Source organism: Panthera onca, chromosome B1, assembly GCF_046562875.1.
Source record: "Panthera onca isolate mPanOnc1 chromosome B1, mPanOnc1 haplotype 2, whole genome shotgun sequence".
Classification (NCBI taxonomy): Eukaryota; Metazoa; Chordata; class Mammalia; order Carnivora; family Felidae; genus Panthera; species Panthera onca.
In genome coordinates, this window is record NC_138342.1 from 85,801,247 (window position 1) to 85,824,576 (window position 23,330).

At 34.9% G+C, this 23,330-nt stretch overlaps 1 protein-coding gene across 5 annotated transcripts in view; it reads right to left on the reverse strand.

Annotated features, from left to right (window-relative positions):
• Positions 1-7,454: 7,454 nt before the first annotated feature.
• Positions 7,455-23,330, reverse strand: part of UBE2D3 (ubiquitin conjugating enzyme E2 D3) — a 29,208-nt gene continuing 13,332 nt past the window's right edge. For 3 of the 5 annotated variants that reach the window (XM_060654537.2, XM_060654538.3, XM_060654536.3), the window contains exons 3-9: positions 20,815-20,878; positions 20,696-20,727; positions 14,184-14,261; positions 12,829-12,934; positions 10,930-11,023; positions 10,462-10,511; positions 7,455-8,934 (exon numbers count right to left, since the gene is read on the reverse strand). In XM_060654537.2, coding sequence (XP_060510520.1) covers positions 10,463-10,511; positions 10,930-11,023; positions 12,829-12,934; positions 14,184-14,261; positions 20,696-20,727; positions 20,815-20,878 — 423 coding nt within the window. In that variant the 3' untranslated portion in view covers positions 7,455-8,934; position 10,462. Of the gene's footprint in view, positions 8,935-10,461; positions 10,512-10,929; positions 11,024-12,828; positions 12,935-14,183; positions 20,212-20,695; positions 20,728-20,814; positions 20,879-23,330 lie in introns of those variants that run through there. The other 2 variants (XM_060654539.2, XM_078445845.2) reach the window with 2 other exon arrangements.

Here is a 23,330-nt window from a genome sequence, read left to right on the forward strand (position 1 = left end):
GGCTTGGGACTCAGTTTCCTCTTGCCCTCCCAGCTCTCTCACAGGCCTCCTGATTTTTTAAGTTCCAAGTTTTAGGCCTCTCTGATTGTAAGAACTTGTGCAAGTCATTCCTCTGGTTTTCAAGGCCAAATGTATGGAGATTCATCTTTCCAGTGTGGGTCTCCCATGCCCGGGCTGGGGTCTGCTCTTCTCTCTTTTTTGTGCCCGGGACATTCCTCCTTCCTGTGGATAGTCCTGTGGGTCTTTAGCTTTCGATCATGTCTGTGTTTCCTACTCTCTTTGATGTGGCCTCTTTTCTACATTTAGCTGTGGAGAGTCTGGCTGCCAGTCTTTGGGTAATTTTCCGGGTTGTTCACACTGATGTGGCTGTTACCTAGTTGTATCCATGGAATGAGATGAGCTTAAGGTCCTCCTACTCTGCCATCTTCCCTGGAAGTCAATATGTAACTTTTCATATCCGGCTTCTTTCACTTAGTAGGTTTTCAAGGTTCATCCACATTGTAGTATGCATCAATACTACATTCCTTTTTATGGCAAAATAATATGCCATCATATGGATACACACAATTTGTTTATTCATCCATTGTTTCCACCTTTGGCTATTGTGAATAATGCTACTATGAACGTACAAATGTTTGTTTGAATTTCTGTTTTCAACTGAAAACTAGGAGTATATATTGAATTTCAGTTTTCAACTGAAAACTAGGAGTATATATCTAGGAATGGAATTGCTAGGCCATGTAGTAATTTTGTATATAATTTTTTAAGGAAATGCCAAACTGCTTTCTATAGAAGCTGCATCATCTTACATTCCCACCAGCAATGTAAAATGCTTCCAATTTCCCCAAATCCTCCCAGCGCTTATTTTCCATTTAAAAATTATAGCCATTCCGGGCACCTGGGTGATTCAGTCAGTTGGGCGTCCAGCTTTGGCTTGGGTCATGATCTTGTGGTTTTTGAGTTCAAGCTCCATGTCGGGCTCACTGCTGTCAGTGTGGAGCCTGATTCAGATCCTCTGTACCTCTCTTTCTCTACTGCCCGCTTTCCCAACTTGCACGTGCTCTCTCAAAAATAAACATTAAAAAAATATTATAGTCATTCTAGTAGATGTGAAGTGGTATCTTATTGTGGTTTTGATTTGTATTTCTCTAATAACTAATGGTGTTGAACATCTTTTTCATGTTTGTTGGCCATTTGTGTATCTTTTTTTGAGAAATATTCAAATCCTTCGCCCATTTTTAAATTGGGTTACTTGTCTTTTTGTTGAGTTTAAACAACTCTTTATATATTCTGCAAACTAGACACTTATCAGATATATGATTTGCAAATATTTTCTCCCATTACATAGGTTGTCTTTTCACTTTGATAGTATCTTTGGACATACAGAAATTTATAATTTTGCTGTCCAACTTATCTGTTTTTTCTTTCATTGCTTTTGCTTTTGGTATCATATCTAAGAATTTGTTTCCAAATCCAAAATCATGAAAATTTACTCCTCCTTTCTTCTAAGAGTTTTATAGTTGTAGATCTTACATTTAGGAATTTGATCCATATTGAGTTGATTTTTGTATGTGGTATGAGGTGGGATCCAAATTCATTCTTTTGCATGTGAATATCCAGTTGTCTTAGAACTGTTGAAGAGACTATTCTTTCCCCATTGAGAGGTCTTAACACCCTTGTGGAGAATCAATTGGCCACAGATATGTGTGGGTTTATTTTGTACTCTCAGTTCTATTCCATTGGTCTATATGTTTATCTGTATACTCTTTTAATTACTGTAACTTTGCAGTAAATTTTGAAACAGGAAATGAGTCCCCAAACTTTCTTTTTCAAGATTCCTTTGTGCTCTTTTGTAGTTCTCTACGAATTTTTAAATCCTCCATTTCTGCAAAAACAGTCATTAGGATTTTGACAGGATTCCATTGAATATGTAGATTGCTTTGAGGATCATTGCCATCTTCACAATAAGTCTTCCAATTCATGAGCATAAGATGTCTTTCCACTTATTTAGGACTTTTCTCTTTCAGAAATGTTTTGTAGTTTTCAGTGTGCAAGTTTTGCACTTCCTTGGTTAAATTTATTCCTATTATTTTATTCTTTTAGATGTTATTGAAAATGAAATTGCTTTCTTACTTGCATTTTCAGATTGCTCATTGCTAGTTATAGAACTGCAATTGATTTTTGTGATTTTTGTATTCTGCAGTTATGCTGAGTTCCATTTTTAGCTCTAATTTTTTAAATTATCATTAAGATTTTCTAGATTGTGTCATTTTGCGAATATGGCTTTACTACTTCTTTCCAATTTTTGATGACCTGATATTTTTAATGTCTGAAAATTTTGCAGGTCACATGGCTCCCACTCATGGTGCTATGTTCCTTTGTATTTTGTTTTTTTCTGATATTTAACCGTGAACTATTGAGTTCCTTTAGAATATTTGTTTCCGCCAGTTCTTGGTTGCTCTGATTTGGAACTACTTTAAAAATTAACTCTGCTTGAGTTTTCTGGGACCACCTATGTAGTTAAGATTTAAGGGCTGCAAATCTTCACAAAGGCCAAACTATGACTACAGTTTCTGAGAGAATATTCTCCTGTTACAGAGCACCAAGGTTCAAGATCTGTGGACTCCTCACTGTTGTTTTGGGGATGGGTTTCTCTTATTTGATACCACTCTTTGCCAGGGTCACTTGATTTACAGGGAACTTGGGTTACAGTTCACTTGGTTTTCAAGTGTTTTTGAGATGAAAGTTGGCTTCTGTTTATATTCTTTCTTTTTGGGTTCCTGGCTTCAATATATTTTGGCTTGTGAGTACTCCTTTCTTGACTGATTCACACATTAAAAAAAATTGTTTTTCCCATGTTTGGTTGCTTTTTCACAAGAGTCAGTCAGGATAATCATCCATACTAATAGGAACTGGAATGTCCATCTACTGACTGTGGTGGTATTTTACTTACCGTAGTCAGAAAGTGAAGAAGGTTCATTACACTAGTCCTCCTGATCTGTGGAGAATATGTTCCAAGACCTCCAGTGGATGCCTCAAACTGATAGTATTGAACCCTCTACTATATATTTTTCTATACATACATATGGTAGAGTTTAATTTACAAATTAGGTACACTAAGATTAACAATTGCAACAATATACTGTTATGACAGTATAATAAAAGTTATGTGGATGTGTTCGCTTTTTCTCAAAGTATCTTCTTGTACTCTGCTTACCCTTCTTGTGATAGGAGAGGATAAAATGCCTCCATGATGGGATGAAGTGAGGTAAATGTGACAGTTAGGCTACTATTTACCTCCTGACAGTGTATCAGGAGGATGATCTGCTCCTGGACCACAGTTGACCATGGATAACTTAAGACTGTGGGTAAGGGAGGACTACTATATTTTTCTATAGTATACTGTAGTTTTTGTTTTTTGTATTTTTAAACATTTGGCAAGGAATATTTTTGGCAAAGTCTACCATTTAACTTTCACTCATTAAATACTTGGCCACCTAACAACGTGCCAGGCAGTCATATAGCAGAAGAAAACAGACAAAATCCCTGTTCTGGGATGGGGTTGAAAAAACAGTATTACATGCAAAGGTAGATAATACAGAATATGCCATGGAACACTCTACAATGCAGTGCTATGTTGGTATATTATGTATAATAATAGTTGAGGAAAACCACTCTAAGTTTGACATTTGAAACAATTAGGGAAGGGAGAGCCATATGACTTGAGAGAATTCTAGTCAAAGAACAAGGGCAAACATCCTAACATCAAAGTCCTCAAGTCTCATCTGAAGCCTGTGAGTTTGAGTTGGGGAGTGGTTGAGCAGTATATTAGAGGTGATGGGAAGTCGTTACACCCTTGAGCATTTGTTTTCACTCTGAAGGAGACAGGAAACCTTTAGGTTTGGAGCAGTGATGACATGATCTGACATGGTTTAGGAGTATGCTGGGTGTTGTGTGTAGGGCAGGTTGCTGCAAAGTAAAAAGCAGGGAGGACCACTGAGTAGGCTATTACATACAATGATCCAGGAGGTGATCAAGCTTTATACCATGGTGGCAGCAGTGACTATGGTGAATAGGTAGGTTCTGAATAAAAATTAAAAGAACTGACAGGACTGCTATGAGAAATCAAGGTTGATGCCCAAGCTTTGAACCAGTGCCACTCAAAGGAATGTTTTACATTTACCAAAGCCAAAAGAGGTAGGGGTGTGTGCATCTGTGTAGAAATCAAGTAGGTTTTAGACATGTTTAGGAGAGATGGTTGGGAGATCAGCAAAGGACAATGGTTAACTATGTACCTGAGTAACTAGGGCATGAAACTACTCCACTGTTTGGTCTTGACACTATTCAAATGTGACACACCAACAAGGAATTTGAGGTTAAGAGGCTCAGACAATATAGTATGCAAAATGAAAGTTATTTCATAAAACCATTTTCAATACAGGAAAACTTAAAGAGGGCTCTTAAAGATACTCATCCAGGAACAGCGTACAATTTGGAAAGGTAACTGACAATGGGACCTTAACTAAAACAAATACCATGTTAAAAGAGCAATTACTAGAAAGTTTGCCAGAATTAAAATCATAAAAAATTCTTCAAAATGAGGCAAGAAAGGAGCAAGTAGTTATAAGATAGCAGGAAAGAATACAAAATTGTGGTTAATTACTGGGGACCTAAAGAAACCAAAATCTTCCTAGTCTTTCCAGAAAACATCTTAGTACCTAAGTATCTTAGTTTTGATCTTTTACATAGTTCCCCCAATACACTATTTTTGGGGGGAATGCGGATACAGAGGTAATCAGGTTTTTAAAATCCTGTCTCTAAATACCTTTACAATTTATATTACATTGGGACAACTGAAAGTTTTCAATAGCTACTTTTGAGCTATTTCGAATTATGTTCTGACATATGCTAAATCCAGTGAACATTACAAACATCCTAAACATGAGGGCTTACCTTGTCACTCAAAAACAAAACAAACAACAGACTTAGTTTAAGGCCACATGATAAGACATGTTCAAATCCTGGATCTAACCAACTTGGACTTTTGTACCTGGTTACTTTTTATATATTAGTTGGCCATTTGCTCCATTATGTATACATGAATCAAGTTAGATTTTTGTTATGAATTTGAATACCACTGGAAGATGGTTAGTCAAATTGTAGGATTTTAGATCATAAGTAAATGTGTGGAACCTACACTATTTATAATTCAAAGTACTACAATTTGTCAGATATGAGATAGCAATGTAATGCTTGGGAATACAACAGAAGTTCTCATCACCAATGAAACAGTAACAGGTGTCAAGTAACTAGCTATGGGGACTCAAGGATTGCTGCTATGGGTTGTTAGATCTAGGAGCAGACTTCAGAATCACCTGGTTGGCTTTTTAAAACAGACCACTGGAGGGATGCCTGGGTAACCGCTCAGTCAGTTAAGCACCAGCTTCGGCTCAGGTTATGATCTCACAGTTCATGAGTTCAAGCCCTGCCTTGGGCTCTGTGGACAGCTCAGAACCTGGAGCCTGCTTTGGACTCTGTGTCTCCCTCTCTCTACCCCCCCCCCCCCCACCCCGCTTGCACTGTCTTGCTCTCAAAAATAAAACATTAAAAAAACAAAACAGACCACTGGATTTTCTCAACCAGTAGGCCTAGAGTGTGGTCTGATAACTTCTGTTTTAATAAACTTCCCAAATGATACAGATTATGTCTTGGGACCACACTTTGAGAATGTCTTAATTCTTTATAGATCAGTTTTGTAACTGCTATTTTAAGAAGTCCAAATTAGAACTCACACATAATATTAGGTTAAAGTGTGGATTTCATGTTAGCCCGAATTACTGAGACCAAAGTGTCTTTAAACACAGACTTTAATGGTAACAATTCCTTTAAGCTCAATTTTATCTTAGCTATTACAAGTGTTATGCAGATGTCACTATTAAGACAATATTTAGTGACTTGTACTGGTTTCCTCAAAATAGAAGACAAATTCACTTAAAAAGTAAAATCAACAATCATTTAACAGTTTTGTTATGCCAACACAAAACACGGCTAATTTGAGTCACCTTCAAAATCACTAACACAGCATGATCAGTAACTGAAGCATATTTTAACTAAGCCATTAAAAAAAAAAAAAAGTGAGTGCTTCACTACCCCTGAGACCACTATTAACTGTGGTTCATACTTTAAAAAATTGTGAGCACACCCACACAAGAAAGCAAACTAACAAGCTTTTTAAAAAAAATCTGGTACCACATTGCAAACTTGCCCAGGAAAAATGAGTCACTTCAAATATAATTTACCATTAACAGGTCAACTGGACTGTTAATTCTCAAGAAACTCAGCATTAAAAATTTGACTTTATGCATTAAAAGATATAGGAAATATAAAGAACCAAAATCAATTTTTAATCTTCTAATATGCATCCAGTCCTACACATGGCACTGGTAATGTATATAGGGAAAAAGGGCAAATTCTTGGGATTCTTTTGAAGGTTTCATTAGAGATGATCTCAAGTCCAGTGTCCATACATTCAAAAATGTTGGTTTTCCAGGTACTTTACTGTTCTCTTAAACCTGGAGAAGCCTTTATGGCTTATTCCCTTTGAGTGACATTAGAAATGTTGTAGAAAGCATCAAATCAAAGATACAGAGAACTGGACACATCTAATAATTATGACAACAATTTCAGTCATTCTCTATAAATACTTCAAGGTTGTCTATGGCTAAAAAGGTCAACTTGAAAGTCAATTAGCAATTCAGAAGCTCTGACAAAGTGCTTATTTACGACGGGCTTTCAAGAAATAATATGCCTACTAAAGCTATTTTATCGGAGAATCAGAAGTAATTATTTTGAAAAAAGAGCAAAAGAACAGGATCTCTTACCTTACGGAGCAGGTAGGTTACTAATTTTTGATTTGTAATTTGAATCCAAAATAGCATTAACAGTATGACATCTACCTTTAAGGAGTAATTTTTTTTAAGTAAAAGATGAAATGAAAAAAATTCACTCGTTGGAAAATTGTATAGCTGGGTTGATATTTCTCAATGAAATGTTTTAAATTACAGAATTAACAAAGCCAGAACATCTTCGGAAGGCATGCATTTCACTTGCAGTTTAGAGAAAAATCTTAAGTCAATAAACCATGTCCAAACTACATATTAAAATGTTTATAAAAATCAAGCTTTAACATTTATTTTATATCTAGCTTTCCACATCTGTGTGCAGACAAGGAGTAAGATTGCACATAAGTGTAAGCAGTGCAAAAATGTGGAAGTGGAGAAAAGTCACAGATGTGCTAAAAATCAAACACAAGATTTTAAGAAAGCAATGGACAAATCAAAACTAGGAAAAAAGTGAAACTATAGCGTCAGGATTAGGAAGGGTGAAGAATGATAATGCCCTTGTTACTACAGAAGTTAAGTTAGTGGCACAGATAGCACTTGTCAAACAAAAAATAATCCAATAGCATTGACTTTTATTCATTCATGTTAAGTCACCTGAAATGATATCTGTTGCATTTAAATGCTCATTAATGTAAATGGCTGAACAAATCCATTTCAATGGATAGTCAATATCCCACATAGTTAAGTCACTTCAACACAGCCTCATGACAACTCCCACACCAGAACAGTACTTTATTTTGTAAATTTTGACCCATTATTACTCCCATGTTATGGTTTTTTCAGCTGTCAAGTGTACAAGGTGAAGAAAAAATTTAGTTAGATGGGGGTTGCACCTGGAAAATAAATTTCTTAAACTCCATATACACGTTTCAAAACTGCTGGGTCCCAAGTCCATCTATGAACTCCAGGGCTGCCAGTATCATGTGCAGCATACTAAAGCTACACTATCCGAATAGCTTATTAATTCTGCATAAATCAGGTCAATCAATGTGTCAACCTGTAACAGACTGTGCACTTTTAACTGAACATGGCAAAATATTCACTCTTTTGAACTTTACATCATTATTTGATGTCAAACAATGAAGCAAATCCCAACAGTATATACAAAAACAGCTTTGCATTTACAAAAGATTGTTTCCCATACTGATTAATTCAGGCAGCTAACTCATTGGTTTATGCAACTTTATTGAAGAAAAATAAATCAATTACTAGCAGAGCTATTAGTTGATCACTCATCCATTGACAACTTGCATCATTTATTCAGTGCTATATTAAACAGTGTATTGGAAGATAGATTAACTAATAGCTCCAAGCCTCCTAACAATTTAAATGAGAATTACAAAATGTTTGAGACCCTATTTTGGAATACAAAGGGTGTTTGACTTCCAATTTCCATTCTCTGTAGAACAAGAACAGGTCATTCCTTTATTGACATGCATAAAATACATCACATTTTCTGTTCTGCTGATGCTATAAATTCAATACCAATTCTCCAGCCACATCAGTTATGAGCATAAAGTATATCATGTAACCTCAAATCTCTAACAGTGGAAGGCTTAAAAAAGACTGGATGCTAGAATAATGCTGCTTCCTTTGATGTGACAACTGAGCATCCATCTCCCTCCCCCTCAGATGATTTCTTCAGCATGTTAGAGCAGTGAGGAATGGTTTTAGTCTCATAACCAAGTTAGAGTGAAGACATTGGCCACATAATACACATGCTCCATTTTTAAAAAAATTCAGAATCTTGGGCAACTGTTCTCTTGTAACTACTTTACAGTTTCTAAAAGCAGTTATTGTCCAAAGCTGGAAGAACTTAAGTCTTCTCAGATGAGCATGTGAATGAATGGAGGGAGGTAAACAAAAAATAAAATTAAAAAAGATGAGGTCTGAAAGGGGAGCAGCCGGATAAGAAAATCAAAAAAGGAACAGTAATTTAAAGTTTATTCCAGCTATAATGCAGGTTATTCTGACTTTAAGGTAGCATCACATGGCATACTTCTGAGTCCATTCCCGAGATATTCTGTTGTACCTGCAAATAAAGAAGATGTTACTTAAAAAGTTAAAGAATTCTTAATATTTGAAAGTAAAGATTTCTATTTTACCTCCAAACTCATCATGGAGTTATTTCTTATGGCTATGATTAGAATTAAGCCAACAAGGGAGAAATAGCATTGGTACTCAAAGCAATGTGGGAAATGGAAATCTTATACTTCCAATAGAATGTTCCAATAGACTGAAAATATTTTCATAAACACAGTAAGGTGGCATTGAGATTGGGGAGGCTAAGAAAAAAATAATCAAAGACCTTTTCTCTTCCCTACCACTGAGTTAAATGTTCTATTAGAAAATCCTATAATTAGTATTCACTTCAACTAACTGTAACATTAAAAAAATTATTTTACAGTTCATCACGGACTTATGTCAGAACGGCACAGTCTACAGAAATTTCCATCAAAGTTGGAACCAAACAATTTTATCTGAATCCTAGACTTTGAGAAATTGGTAATACCAGAAATTACATTTGAGATTTAAAGCACAGGGAGAAGATTAGACATTGGGGAAGGAGGTTTTGAAGAAAGGACTTTTCAAGAGGAGGTGGGTGTGAGTGGCGTGTATGTGTTAATTGGAACATGTATGTGTTACTTTTAGAAAGTGTGACTGGAGCTAACAAGTCCCACTTGAGACTTAATGAGAATCTCTAGTAGTACAACTCGGGGGCATCTTTGTTTAAAAAGATCAACAGATAACTCACACACGAGCAAGGTTATTTATTACTGAGGATTATCATTCATATTGATAAATGCTATCAATTTCTTCCTGTATTACATCCATGCCATAAATTACTTACCAACAAAAAATACAGTGATAGCCTTATGAATATACATCAAAGGGTATAGGAGAACTTTTAGATTTCTGTTTCCAGTTTGAACTTTATGAAATATTAACTAGCTTCATTTCAAAACAAGAACTAAACATGGTTCAACCACTTTTCTAAACTTTAGCATATAGAAGTTCTTTCTACCATTCATGGTTACCTCATTTAAGGACACCCTCTCAAAAAGCCAGCACTTTAAAACAAAGGTTTCATTTAGCATACAGGGAGCCACAAAGTATAGCTGATATTAATGCATGCTTGTCAGTAATGAACATTTAGTTTAGATGCTTGGAGGCTTTACTAAAAGTGTTTTCCCTTATATTATGATCTCTTGACCAAATTTTAATTAAATCACCACATTCCATAAAGTACTGGTAATAACGGTTAAAATATACCAACTTTAAAATTTAAATACCATGGTAGTTTGAAAAAGATACTATTTAAACTTTCATTTCTTACTAGTGCTATATATAACTGCTTTGCCATGCAAATACTCTCAAGCAATAATGACTATTGGGTATACTTTCACGCTAAACAGAGATCAAGCAGTTAAATGTACAGTTTTCAGAAAACTGTCACATCTGTTACCTTTGGTTAGTTAAGACAGTGCCTTTAAGCATGCAGCACTCAAGTGCTGGCAGTACCATGAATAAGCGCACCATAGAGTGCAGATCCTCTTACCCTACAACATAGCGTATTTCTCTGTCCACTCTCTTGCTAACCTATTGTACCTAATTGAACAAGTATACTTAGCATTAATCATAACATACAACAAAGTTATAATGGTGAAGTAGTACATAAAGGTAATTCAAATATCTGAGGAATTTAGACCACATTTTTATAATAGTACCAGTTATTTGTTTCAAAAATGTAATTGGGACAAAGAAAAATCTTTCTTTCCAAAAACTTAGTAAGTGACAAAGCACTCAACATGTTGGGAAATTAAAACGTTTTAGAGGGGCTATTCATTGTCACATAAACTAAAACCTATTAAGAAAAACTCACATTTCAAAAACTAGCTTTCTGCACATTTTAATTATTATCTTACCAGCAATAATCATCAAGTCTTCTTGGCATTGCCACAACTTACAGCAGAGTGTAAGCCTAACTCATTAAAAAAATAAAATCACTTTTCTACTATATACTTACTTATCTCTGTCTGTTTTATAGATCCGTGCAATCTCTGGCACTAGGGGGTCATCTGGGTTTGGATCACATAGCAGTGAACAAATGGATAAAAGAACTGCAAGAAAAAAAAGTGTTACCTAGCACTGGAAATTTAGATAAAAATGTATTTAGAAACATGTATTAAAAAAAAAAACCCAATCCTCAAAAGATTTTTTATTAGTTTGTATCTTAAGGTCAATGAGACACAGCTTTACAGACATTTTGCTTCACAGGAGACAATAAGTAATGTCAAAAATAGAACTTTGTTGGCATCTAGTACTGACTAGCTATGAAAATAGTGCCAAACTCAGGAGTTCCGAGATACTCAAACAATGCAGTAGTAGTTTATTACCCTTTTCATAAAGTTAAGTGGCATTAGAAGTTAATAAACTGTGGAGTTCTTCGTACTTTGAGGGGGGAAATCTATAAAGAATAATGTGGGGAACATTCGTGCAGTATTATTCTCAGCGGTTGGGCATAACAAAAAAATCCATTCTCAGGGTGTCTAGCTAGCTCAGTCAGAGGAGCATGAGACCCATGATCTTGGGTTTGTGGAGTTCAAGCCCCATGTTGGAGGTAGAGTTTACTTATTAAATATATATATATATATATATATTAAAAGAAAGGGGGCACCTGGGTGGCTCAGTTGATTTAGCCTCCAACTTCGGTTCAGGTCATGATCTCATGGTTTGTTGAGTTCGAGACCCACATTGGGCTCTATGCTGAGTGCTCAGAGCTTGGAGCCTGCTTCAGATTCTGTATCTCCCCCTCCCTGTCTCTCAAAAATAAACAAACATTAAAGAAAATAAAAAAAAAATAAAAAAAAAAGAAATCCATGCTCTTCCCTGCCCTTGGGGGAGTTTCACATAAACTCCCAACTGCTCCATTGTGTTTTGTCTCCTTGAATTTATAAACTAAGAGTAGTGATTAAATAAATGCTGATCTCCATTACTTTTTTAATAAAAGATTTTATTATATACATATATGTACATACACATATATTTTTAAGTAGGCTTCACGTCCAGCGGAGAGCCCAACGTGGGGCTTGAAATTACAACCCTGAGATTGAGAACTGAGCTGAGATCAAGAGTTGTGGACACTTAACCGACTGAGCCATCCAGGAGCCCCTGAAGATTTTATTTTTAAGCCAGGAGCCCCTGAAGATTTTATTTTTAAGCAATTCCTACACTCAACATGGGGCTTGAACTCACAACTCCAAGATCAAGAGTCATGCTCCACAGACTAAGCCAGCCACGCAGGCACCTCTCTATCTCTATTACTAAACGAGCCTTCACAACTTTAGTTCTTACTCTGACCTGTTCAGTTCATGAACTTGGATGATACCAAGCATTACAGAGCATGTACCTAATTCATTTTGTATGCCTATTATGTGGCAGACACTGCAAAGTGTTATAAGGGATTTTCTTTCTTCTCCAAAACAGTGATTTTAGTCAAATAAAAGTCTGGGAGATGCTACACTACCTTTTTAGTAGATACAAATTCACTGCACAATCCTATCTGAAACACTGTCTTAATTAGCAACATTAAAAACCTCATTTTTTATACCTTAAGGTATGCTAAGCCAACACCAATACCCAAAGGTTACTACAGGGTACACTTCCTTCCCATTGAGTAGTCACTCTGTGGTAGGTGATTTCATTTGTGGGGGAGAAGTGACATAAAAACCACCACAGTCATTCAAAATGGAGAAAGATGGAGGAACTCCCATCTCCATCTGGGATATTCTTGTGGAGACTGGACAACCTATTAGAGATGTCATATAATAGATCCCAATTGAAAGTAGAAGACCAGAATTGATCTAGAGACCTTTCCAAGACTATGAATCTGAGCAGCTCAAGACTTTCTCTAAAAGTATTTTACCTTTAGAAATAGTTAAAGCAGGAGACCACTGTGATCTTAGAATATCGAGACAAATGCTGCCATTACTGTTAATATTTGGATGATAAATTCTTGTTGTAAATGCAACCTAAAATAAATTAAAAAAATTTTTTAGGTATCTTTTCCCCAAGTAAAAATAAGCATCCTAATCTGAAATAAAAGACTTTCATTTTTAGCAAGGCTTAAAATACTGTCCTGCTCTCTCTCTCTCTCTCTCTCTCTCTCTCTCTCTCTCTCTCACACACACACACACACACACACACACACACACACACACTTTCTCTCTCTCTCTCACACACACACACAATCAAATGGCTAAAAGCTACTTTACATACACAGTAGACTAAAAATTACAGAAACTCGTCTGATATTCTGATCAAGATCTTTCAGGGGATCCTTCTCTTTCATTAAAATAAAAAATGTAACTTTGGGGCAAAAATTTTACTATCAATGATATGATGGGATATTCTGAAGGTTAACTTTCACTCTACCATGTCATGAGTATCAAGAAGAACATTGTGAAGGCTAATTAACATTCATTAATAAATAAAGGAACTTCAGAATGTAAACCAAATTTGTAGACCAACTCATTTAAGGTATCAAGTTACAAAAAGTATGTGTTTTAGTGTGCATTTCCATAGTACATAAAATAATTTTAAATATCACAAAAGTGTTTCATCTGAAGTAACTGTCATACTACACCTATAACATGACTGCAAAGATGGCTGAAGTGCCAACGTTCTGCTATTTTCTACAGGTATTCATATAGATTGGATTTATGTTAATTGCTCTGAAAAGACAAGGATCAAATGCTTTTAATAACTGTAAACCAGTCACCTTTGTGCATTAAGCAACTGTAAGCTTTGATAGATTTATTGTTATATATGCAAACCCAAACCCCTAAAAGATATAGCCTAAGCCCTAACAAACATAGCCTAGGCTGCAGCAACATATGCAAATGAATACAAAGCTGAATACCTGAAGTCTACTATTTTACAGAGGTTAATAATCCAAACCTGTATGAGCACAATAAAGGGGGAAAAAAAACTTCCACATGATGTATCAGAATTTTGCAACGTTGGATAAATCCTTATCTCCATTTACAGAAGTTCAAATCCAGGTCTAGCTGCTCTTCTAACTAAAGATTAAGAGCATTCTGTATTATATATTTAGCTTATGTATTAGCCTCAATATGTATTTAACCTAAATTATTCTTACTCCCTACATATACATGCCAATTACCTTGAATTACATTGAATCGTAATTTCTAAGAATACTCTATTCCTTTGAAATAAAACACTGATGTATACTAATGGATTTTGGGGATAAATACTTGCCTTAGGTGGTTTGAAGGGGTAGTCTGTAGGAAAATGAATTGTCAAAAAGAATACACCACCTTGATATGGGCTGTCATTCTGTGAAAAGAAAAATTTGCTTAACTCTGATATTTAAAATATTACTGCTAAATAATCCAGGTAACATTTCTATTTTCTAAATAAGCATTTGATATGGACCCAAATTACCCACTGTTTACACTGCAATAGAATCTAAACTATTCCACAATTTAGTTCATATTACTAGAAAATACACAATCAAAATTTACTATAGAACAATGAACCCTTATTTACTTAGATCCCATTTTACGTAGGTCACCAAAGAACCGAAAAATTACCCAGAAACATAGGTGTTCTAGATCCCAACTTTCACAAAGGAAAAGTATACTTAGCAATAAGGTCTACAAAAGTATTATACATCAAACATGAATTTGAAAATAAGGTCTTATATTTATTTCTTCTAATGAAAACCATATATACAACACAGAAGGCTTTGTACTTCAACACACCACTCTGGCTACTGGCAAACCAAAATGCTGAACTCACAACCCTGAGATTAAGAGTCACGTGCTCTTCTGACTGAGCCAGCCAGTAACCCCTCAAAAATCCTCATTTAAAACCAAGGAAGTTTTTCTTCAAAAGCATACTAAAAACCTCACAGCAAACCAACACACAGCATTACAATATTTGGAAAACAATGTAGAATATTTGTTCTTCCACTTCAAAAGAAAACAAAATTTCAAGCTATCGCATCACTCTTCCTCCCTCATTTTGATTATAATTTGAGTACGAAGGACTCTTAGTAAATACCTATTAGACAATGTTAGTATCAAGTAATTTTTGGGAAACACTATTTGCTAGAATTTTACATTTAATTTAACCAATATCAGGAAAAAGATATCACTGTTCCCATTTTATGGACAAATATAAAGGGACTTGAAGAAATAACTTAGGTGAATGGTATAGGATAGAACCAAGATTGAAACCCCAGGTCTTATGAAGACCACCAACAATGGATCAGAAAGTGAGGACAAAAGACAGTGAATTAGTAAAAAACTTTAAGGTAAAAGTTAAGGAAAATATAAAACTGCTTCTAGATATGCTAAGAGCCGACCTGAAGATGTATTTCAAAGTTTATAGTGAGTTATTACCAACATCTATTTCTCTCCATTAGAAGAGTATGTACATAGTGCTAATATAAGCCTTTTACTATGCTCATTCTGGATATCAGGCAAATAAAAACTTTTCCAGATCTGTCACTTTTATAGTGTTCATTTAATCCCCAGCCCACTGTAAAATAACCAATAGCTGAATTAATTTAACTCCCTTCTATAGATCAGGTATGTAGAAGGGACATTGAGAACAATTTCTTATCTTGATGGGCTAACAGTATGGTAAAGAGACATATAATGAAATGTTGCAGGTATTATGAAAAATGAATGGGATATATCTGCGAGTTGAAGGAAAAATGTCAACTTACTGATGATAAATGAAGTTCAAAGAAACATACAACTAGTAAAATTAAAAAAACTACAGTTTGAATCCTTTCGTAATGCCCAAGTCCTGTCTTTTCAAATTGTTTACAAAATTTTAATTCGAAAAACAACTGCAAAGCAGCATTGTGAAGTATAGACAAAAATCAAAGCAAGGTACCAGAATACGATCTGAATTTAACAGATTAATGGATCTTTAACAGCTACATCAACTGGGAGTAGATGCTTCAAATGGCATACACTTTTATAAGACTAATACTGAAAATGTTTGTACAGTGTGCAGTTAACAAATTACGGTAATCCTAAACAGTAGAATTCTAGGGGCACCTGAGTGGCTCAGTCGGTTAAGCATCTGACTCTTGATCTTGGCTCAAGTCACGATCTCAGTTTGTGAACTGAGCCCTGCACTGGGCTGAAAGTGTGGAACCTGCTTGGGATTCTTTCCTTCTTTCTCTGCCCCTCCCCTGTTCATGTTCTCACTCTCTCTCAAAATAAATTAAAAAAAAAAAAAAAAAAAAAAAAAAGAAATTCTAAATTTTCATTCCGATTTTCATACAATCACAAGTGCTGTAATCTCACTGCTTCTGAATAAAGGCAACCTAATCATAAGATTTAAGCAAAACCAAATTTCACTTCACTTGTTCAAAAAAAAAAAAAAAAACCAAAAAAAAACAAAAAACACTTATGGGATGAAAATATTTCAATGTTACAATTTAACACTACAACTCCATCAACTCAAAAAGGAAAAACTGGTAAAATCTTAAGATCCAAGGGTAACCCAACCAAACTATGCTATCTAAAGATTGAGGCTCTATACCAAAGTTACTATAAATAGAAAACAAACAGAAAAGAAATTAAAACAGGTATATTTTGATTATAAACGGACCCAAATCCAGAATTTATACTTGATCTCTTTATAAACCTTCTACACCTTGGATTTACTCCAATTAGTTCAAGTGACTCCTCTCAGTGCCTGTATTCCTCCCCTAGGGCAATCATAAAGTGTTGGTATTCCCAAAGATCCATCTTCTGCTTCTATCTCCTGATCCACACTTATTCTGGTAACTCTGGAGTCCTCTCTCTCTATATATATTCAAATGCTCATGAATGTTTATTCTTGGATGTCTTGTGTCCAAAACTCAAACCACAAACCATCAGTGATCAAAGCAGTTATCAATCTTAAAGATCCTTAAATTCTCTTCAACTAGCTGCTTCTCCTTTAGGTCCATTGCCACCACTACCTTCGTTCCAGATCTCACATCTTTTTTCTACATTATGGTAATGGTTTACTACTGGTATTCCTGTCTTCACTCTGGCTTTTTCTTCTAATTTATCCCTCACCCTAATTCTGAAGTTGTCTTAAGACACAAGTTGCACCCCTGCTTGAAATCCAGCACAGATTTCAAGATAAAGTACAAACTCCTAAGCACATAAAGTGCTTTATGAACCCATTCCCACTAATATAGCTGGTCTCATCTTCTACCTCTTCTCCTAAATGTGCTCTTTACTGCACATACAATGTTTCACATCTCCTTTTTCCATTATTTCTTTCTCTTACTTGAAATATTCTTTGAAAAAAAAAAATTTTTTTTTTTATTAGAGAGACAGCATGTGCGAGCGGGTGGGTGGGGGGGGGGGGGAGAGGGGCAGGAGAGAGAATGTTAAGCAGGCTCTACACACAGCGTTATGACACAAAGCTTGATCCCACGACCCTGGGATCATGACATAAGCCAAAAATCAAGAGTCAGATACTCAACAGACTGAACCACCCAGGCGTTCCTACTTGAAATATTCTTATCTGCATCTGTGTCTTTATCTCTAGGATCCTACCTACACTATAAAGTCCATCTTAAGCTTACATGTCCTTAAAAAGATAATACAGCCTTTCCTTTAGTTCAATCCGCTTGTTGCCTTTCTTCTGTACTTTCTGTACATTTACTATTATCCAACATATTTATAACTTACTTATATTTTCCACTTCCTCTAGACTACAAAGCTCCTTTTAAAAGGTCATGAAGGGAAGAGTTTTCATGTATCATTAACCTTTGCAGAAACTGACATAATACACTTAAAGCAAGTTGAAAAATAACCTTTATGGACCAATAAGACTATACCTATGAACCAATTATTTGACTTCAGATGGTTTTTGTAGTTGATTCTGCTCAAGCTGCCAAAGATGACGTTATATTATTCAAATTTGGTACTTTCTTCCTTGGCTGTATCATAGATTAGGTGGAAGTTAGTGTGGTTCTCCAAATAATTTCAAAATTATCTTTCTCCCAGCTCCATTTCCAATTAGTAATCAAGTATATAAATATCAGAAATAAGTAAGGAGTTAACTTCTCCTAACTTTTCCAATTGTTAATGGGAATTGTCCTCAATATAGTACAAAACACCCAGCCACCACCAAAGTTTAAGAACCACATAACCAGCAATGCTCTGTCATTTCTTTCAAAGGTTTAATTTTTATTAGTATTTGTGCTTCCAAAGTATCTTACCTTAAGAAAGAATAAGCCAGTTCAAATGGTTATTAGAAAGCATTTTGCCTCATAAATTTAATGATCAAGAACATTCCCAGACTGTAATACACTAAAACTGAATAGTTACTCTGCATCAAAACTTAAATTAGATGCTCCATTCCTTAGTCAGGAACCTTTAGTTATGTGGCACTGCCAATCACTTTACTGACCTAAGAAGTACTCCATAGCAATTTTGTTACCATTTATTCTTTCAGCAAATCTGCAAATATATGGATTGCTATACTACCAATGTCCCAATGTTTTAGCTCATTTACCTGCATGTCACACAGCTAGGCATAGTAACAAAATAAAGCAATTATTTATCTAATCAAACTGTGATGTTGTATCACAAGGATGCAATCAAAAGCCAAAATAAGAACATGAGTTGTTTCATTGTTGACACTATGGTAAAGATAATTGCTAACTATTTCCAAGTTGACATCCAAAACCGGTGTTTACTAAAATACAGTTTCTGCAAATTTTGTTAATTAGGGAATATTTAAATAGTTCTGAAAATCAAGTATTTGTTTTTAAAAGCAGAAAACTGTCATTGATACAATTAACAAAGTTTTCTGAAAATAAAAGCAAATAAGTAAGCAGCTACAAAAAAAGGTCAGGATAAGCAATCTTCTCTTATTCTCTAAAAAATTACTGGCATAAACTACTCACTTATGCTTCACTCTGATTTACTCTTAAGTATATTCCTCACCTTTTGGAAACAAAAGTTCAATAAACAGTGAAGTCTCAGAGTCCAGCAGAAAAATGTCACACTGGTGTCAAAGAGCTGGTTTCTATTATGCACACCATCCAATTAAGTCTTGAGATTACCAACTTTTTAGTGCTTTATTAATACTGACAACTAATTTTTATAATGAGACATCTTAAAGCACCCTCTGGATCAAAGATGAGCTTTTACTTGGTAGAAATGGTAAGGCATTTTACTGAACACTCTCCTTTAAGAATTGGTGATCTATAATGACAAAATTCTAGAAACAGCAAATCCATGTGCCTACAGAATCTAGGGAGGCAAAATGAAGTGGACAGGAGTGTGAGACACAAACCCCATATAAAAAAAGGGAGGTAGCTGCTAAACTCCATCCCCAGTCACTACTGCTATGTATGGAATGAGGGCCTCGTCAGTGTTTTAATATGAAGACTGTTAACTTCTAAACTGTTTTGTGGACCAAACTGGGTAAAAGCCAGACTAGTTAACTATGTTCACTTAAAATAAATAAACCACAATTTTGTTACAAAGTAAGTATTTTTAAAGCAAAATAAAATTTACAGTAGTTAAGAATAGTCCTTGAGATAACTGGAAGTGAACAATTCTGACTCTGTTAATTTTTTTTTCCCTATTAGGATAATACAGATATGTTTCAGATTATTAAGATAAATATCCCCCCCTCTACCAACACCACCAAGTTTAACTTAACTCACAGTCTCCCTACCTTTAGGTCATAACATTTCACAATTACTCTAACTCAATCATCCCTGCTATGATTTCCCATAAAATTTCCTATCTTATACACTTGTTTTAATTGCCGGTCTCTCCCAGATTTTAAGTTCTCTAAAGAATGAGAAGTATTAGGTCTATCCTTAATGGCTGGCATACAGTGGGGGACCACACAGAGATGGAAAAAAAAAAAAAAAAAAAAAAGATTAAAGTTATCAAAATCAGAACTACGGAATAAAAACTTATTGATCCAACCCATCAACTGGCTAACTTTTCCAAAAGCATTTCTCCTTTTAGAATAATACCTATTTATTGACCATTATCTCACCAAGTACATTATTGACATTTATGTTGAGATTAAACCACCAAAAAGGGGGGGAAGAAAGCAGATTAAGACATACATAGAATAGAAATCCTAAAGTGCCTTCCAAGTCAAAAAAAATATTAAGTATTGTGCAAGATACAGTCTTACCCCAGGTTGTTTTACTGCGCTCTAATTCTGTGAAATTCTTAGATGGTATCCATAATTCTGAATATTCAATTATCCAGCATATACAGTTTCTTATCTACCCAGGATAGAAAGGAATTTTGCTGTATTCAAAATATCACTTTCTACCTAAAAATATTCAAATTTTGTAAAAATCTAAAGTTCTATACAAACATCAAATACAATAAAAACTTAGATTTTTGGCAGCAAGAGGAATTAGATCCATGGTAGAGCTAATAAATTAAATGGTCTATAAATAACAGGAAGCTCTGCAACAATGCTTTACATTACTACAAAAGAAAACTAGGATAAAGTGAAAAAATATTTGATAGGTCATAGAGATGCTAGACTCTAGAACCCGAATACAGGGACAGACACATATAATATATGTAAACAAATGACTAATTCATTAAATTTTTAGGGCTTTCAAAAGCTGTACAACTACGGCAGTTCCAAAACGGCATTACAAGGTTAATAAAATAAATATGAGACTAAGTTAAATATAACTAGGTCAATGTTGAATTTTTAATTAAAAGCAACAATTTTTAATTCTTAATACTTACAGGTCCCATAATTGTGGCTTGCCAATGAAACACTAGGGAAAAACAAAACAAAACTGTTATCTAAAAATGTACAAGCTTTTTTGAAATTAGCCATTCAAATCAACTTCAGAGTTACTTACTGTCATCCCCAACTGGACCTGCAGAACATTGTGCTGGAGGGTCACGGGCCAAATCACTAAGTTCCTACACCAAAACAGAAAATGATGGGTCATATAACCATAACAACAAACAAACAGAGTCAATAGTTTATCTTCACCCCATTCTTTAAGGGACACACAATCATAGTTCACATTAATACATTCTAGTAAAAGAAAACATTAAGTTAACCATAGTCCAGATCGTGGAACATAATAGGCACAGATACAAAAATTCTTGTTACATCAACAAAAGCCATCCAAACCAGAAAAGTTGTATCAGATACTTTCACAGCTTAAGAACTGAGACAGTTCTCAACATTCATGTTGTTTGCTTAACTTTCAGGATATCTCAGAAGCCCTTATTTCTACTATCCTAAATCCTTTGTTGTATCTGAACCACACTATCCACAGACCTCATTTCCACTTGAAAAATCTCTAATGGGGCTGGGTAGGTAGGTATCCTTTTTGATGTGGTCTTATTGTTGCAACTCAACTATGTTTATTACCCTGGAAGAAACTGAAATTTGCTCTAGGTAAAACATGCAGTTTCCAAAATTCCATCAGACCTTGTATTTATAAATATGTACTTAGCCTTTCCAGGACTTGTATGTAACAACTATGGATAATTTAGTCAGAAAATAAAGTTGTTTCTTTTTTAATTTTTAATTTTATTTTAGAGAAAGAGAGTATGTGTGGGGCTCAATCCAGAGCAAATATCTGCCTCTCTCACATGGTCCAAATACATTTCAGAAACTAACCAACTGTTGCACAGTGATCAATCTAGATTCACTCCATTTAAAAACAAAACAAAACAAAACAAAACCCCACAATGCAGAAGAATTGTCCTTGTAATTGTTTCACAAAATTCATAAACCATGATGTTGTAGCTCTAAAACTAAAAATGTTACAAATCAATTATACCTCAATAAAACTGGGAGTTGGAGTGCTCTGATACACTGGCAACTTGCTTCTCCAACTCACACATCTGTTTTTAAGGTTATCAAAACAGCCAGAAATCCCAGGATACACAACTTAGGATAACGGAAGATCAGATCAGACCTTTATGCTTGCCTAAATAAATATACCTTCTTATGTTCAATATATTTAAGAATGGGAGAAAATTCATCCCAACCACCGTGGATCCTGATCAGTAGGAATTACAGAAACTCTGAACAGAGATTTAAACAACTGGTTAAAAGAAACTATGTATGGGGGCACCTGGGTGGCCCATTTGGTTAAGCCTTCTATTCTTGATTTCAACTCAGATCATGATCTCATGGCTTGTGGGGGTTTGAGGCCCATGTCAGCTCTGCGCTGTAAGCACAGAGCCTGCTTGGGATATTCCCCCCTCTAAGTAAATAACTTAAGAAAACAGAACAAAACTATGTATGGTTTTAACTTAAAAACAAAAACAAACACTGTTACAAATTATCAAATGATTCTGAATCAAGTATTTGAAATTATTTTTTGTTTTGTTTTTTAAGGCTTGATGTCCAGGGGGGAGCCCAACATGGGCTTGAACTCACAACCCTGAGATCAAGACCTGAGCTGAGATCAAGAGTCTGACACTTAACCGACTGAGCTACCCTGGTGCCCAAAACTACCAATTTTTGAGTAAAAATAGAAACGTACTTGAATTAATTGACTACCCATTATTAAGCAAATGACTTTTTCATAGGCCAGATTAGGTTTCATATGGCAATTATTTACATCCCATAACCAGCCACTTTTGTTATGATGGGAATCTACTTTAACACCATCTCAAAGCATTAAAAACTTCATTGTTGGTAAAAATCAAGTAGTCTAGTCAAACTGACATGACCAGAGAATTCTCCCATGTTCCAAAGCTTATGTAACAATTTCTACTATTTAGCTGGCCCACCAAAAAATAAAAAAAGCCAAAAGCTAATTTATACAGTTTAATTGTCTTTCCTTAAGGAACACAAGGGTTCAAAAAAGGGGGGTCTATTTTAAGGTTAAAAACTTATCTGTTCTAAACCATCCCCCCTTCTTTTCCATAAAAGATTTATCTCGTTTCTTACATTGATCTAGCCCAAATTAGGTCCTTAATAAACATGTTTTGAATACAGATTTGCTTATATGCCAGAAGAAAAGCAGTTATTTTTAAATAAAACCAATCTAAACGATGGCTGCTCTAAGTGACCTTGAAACAACTTCATTATAAATTTCAGGAATCTATAAAGTTGACCTAGAATAAACCAACACCCTATTTAATGTTAAAGAACATATTTCTTACAGAGGAAAGAAGTTTTTATGCATAATATTTATAAATTAAGCCTTTATAGTACTGGCATTATTCTAACTTTAGAGTGAAGGTCTAATTTGAGCTCTTCCCTCCCAAAATTTCAGGCTCTTATTACTCAGATAATTTCTGAGTGTCTTATTTTCTAAGTTCTCCATGACCAAGATGTCTCTGAAGTAATAATCAAAGATCTAAAATTAGGTCAATTATCTTACATACTAAAATCTACTTTAAA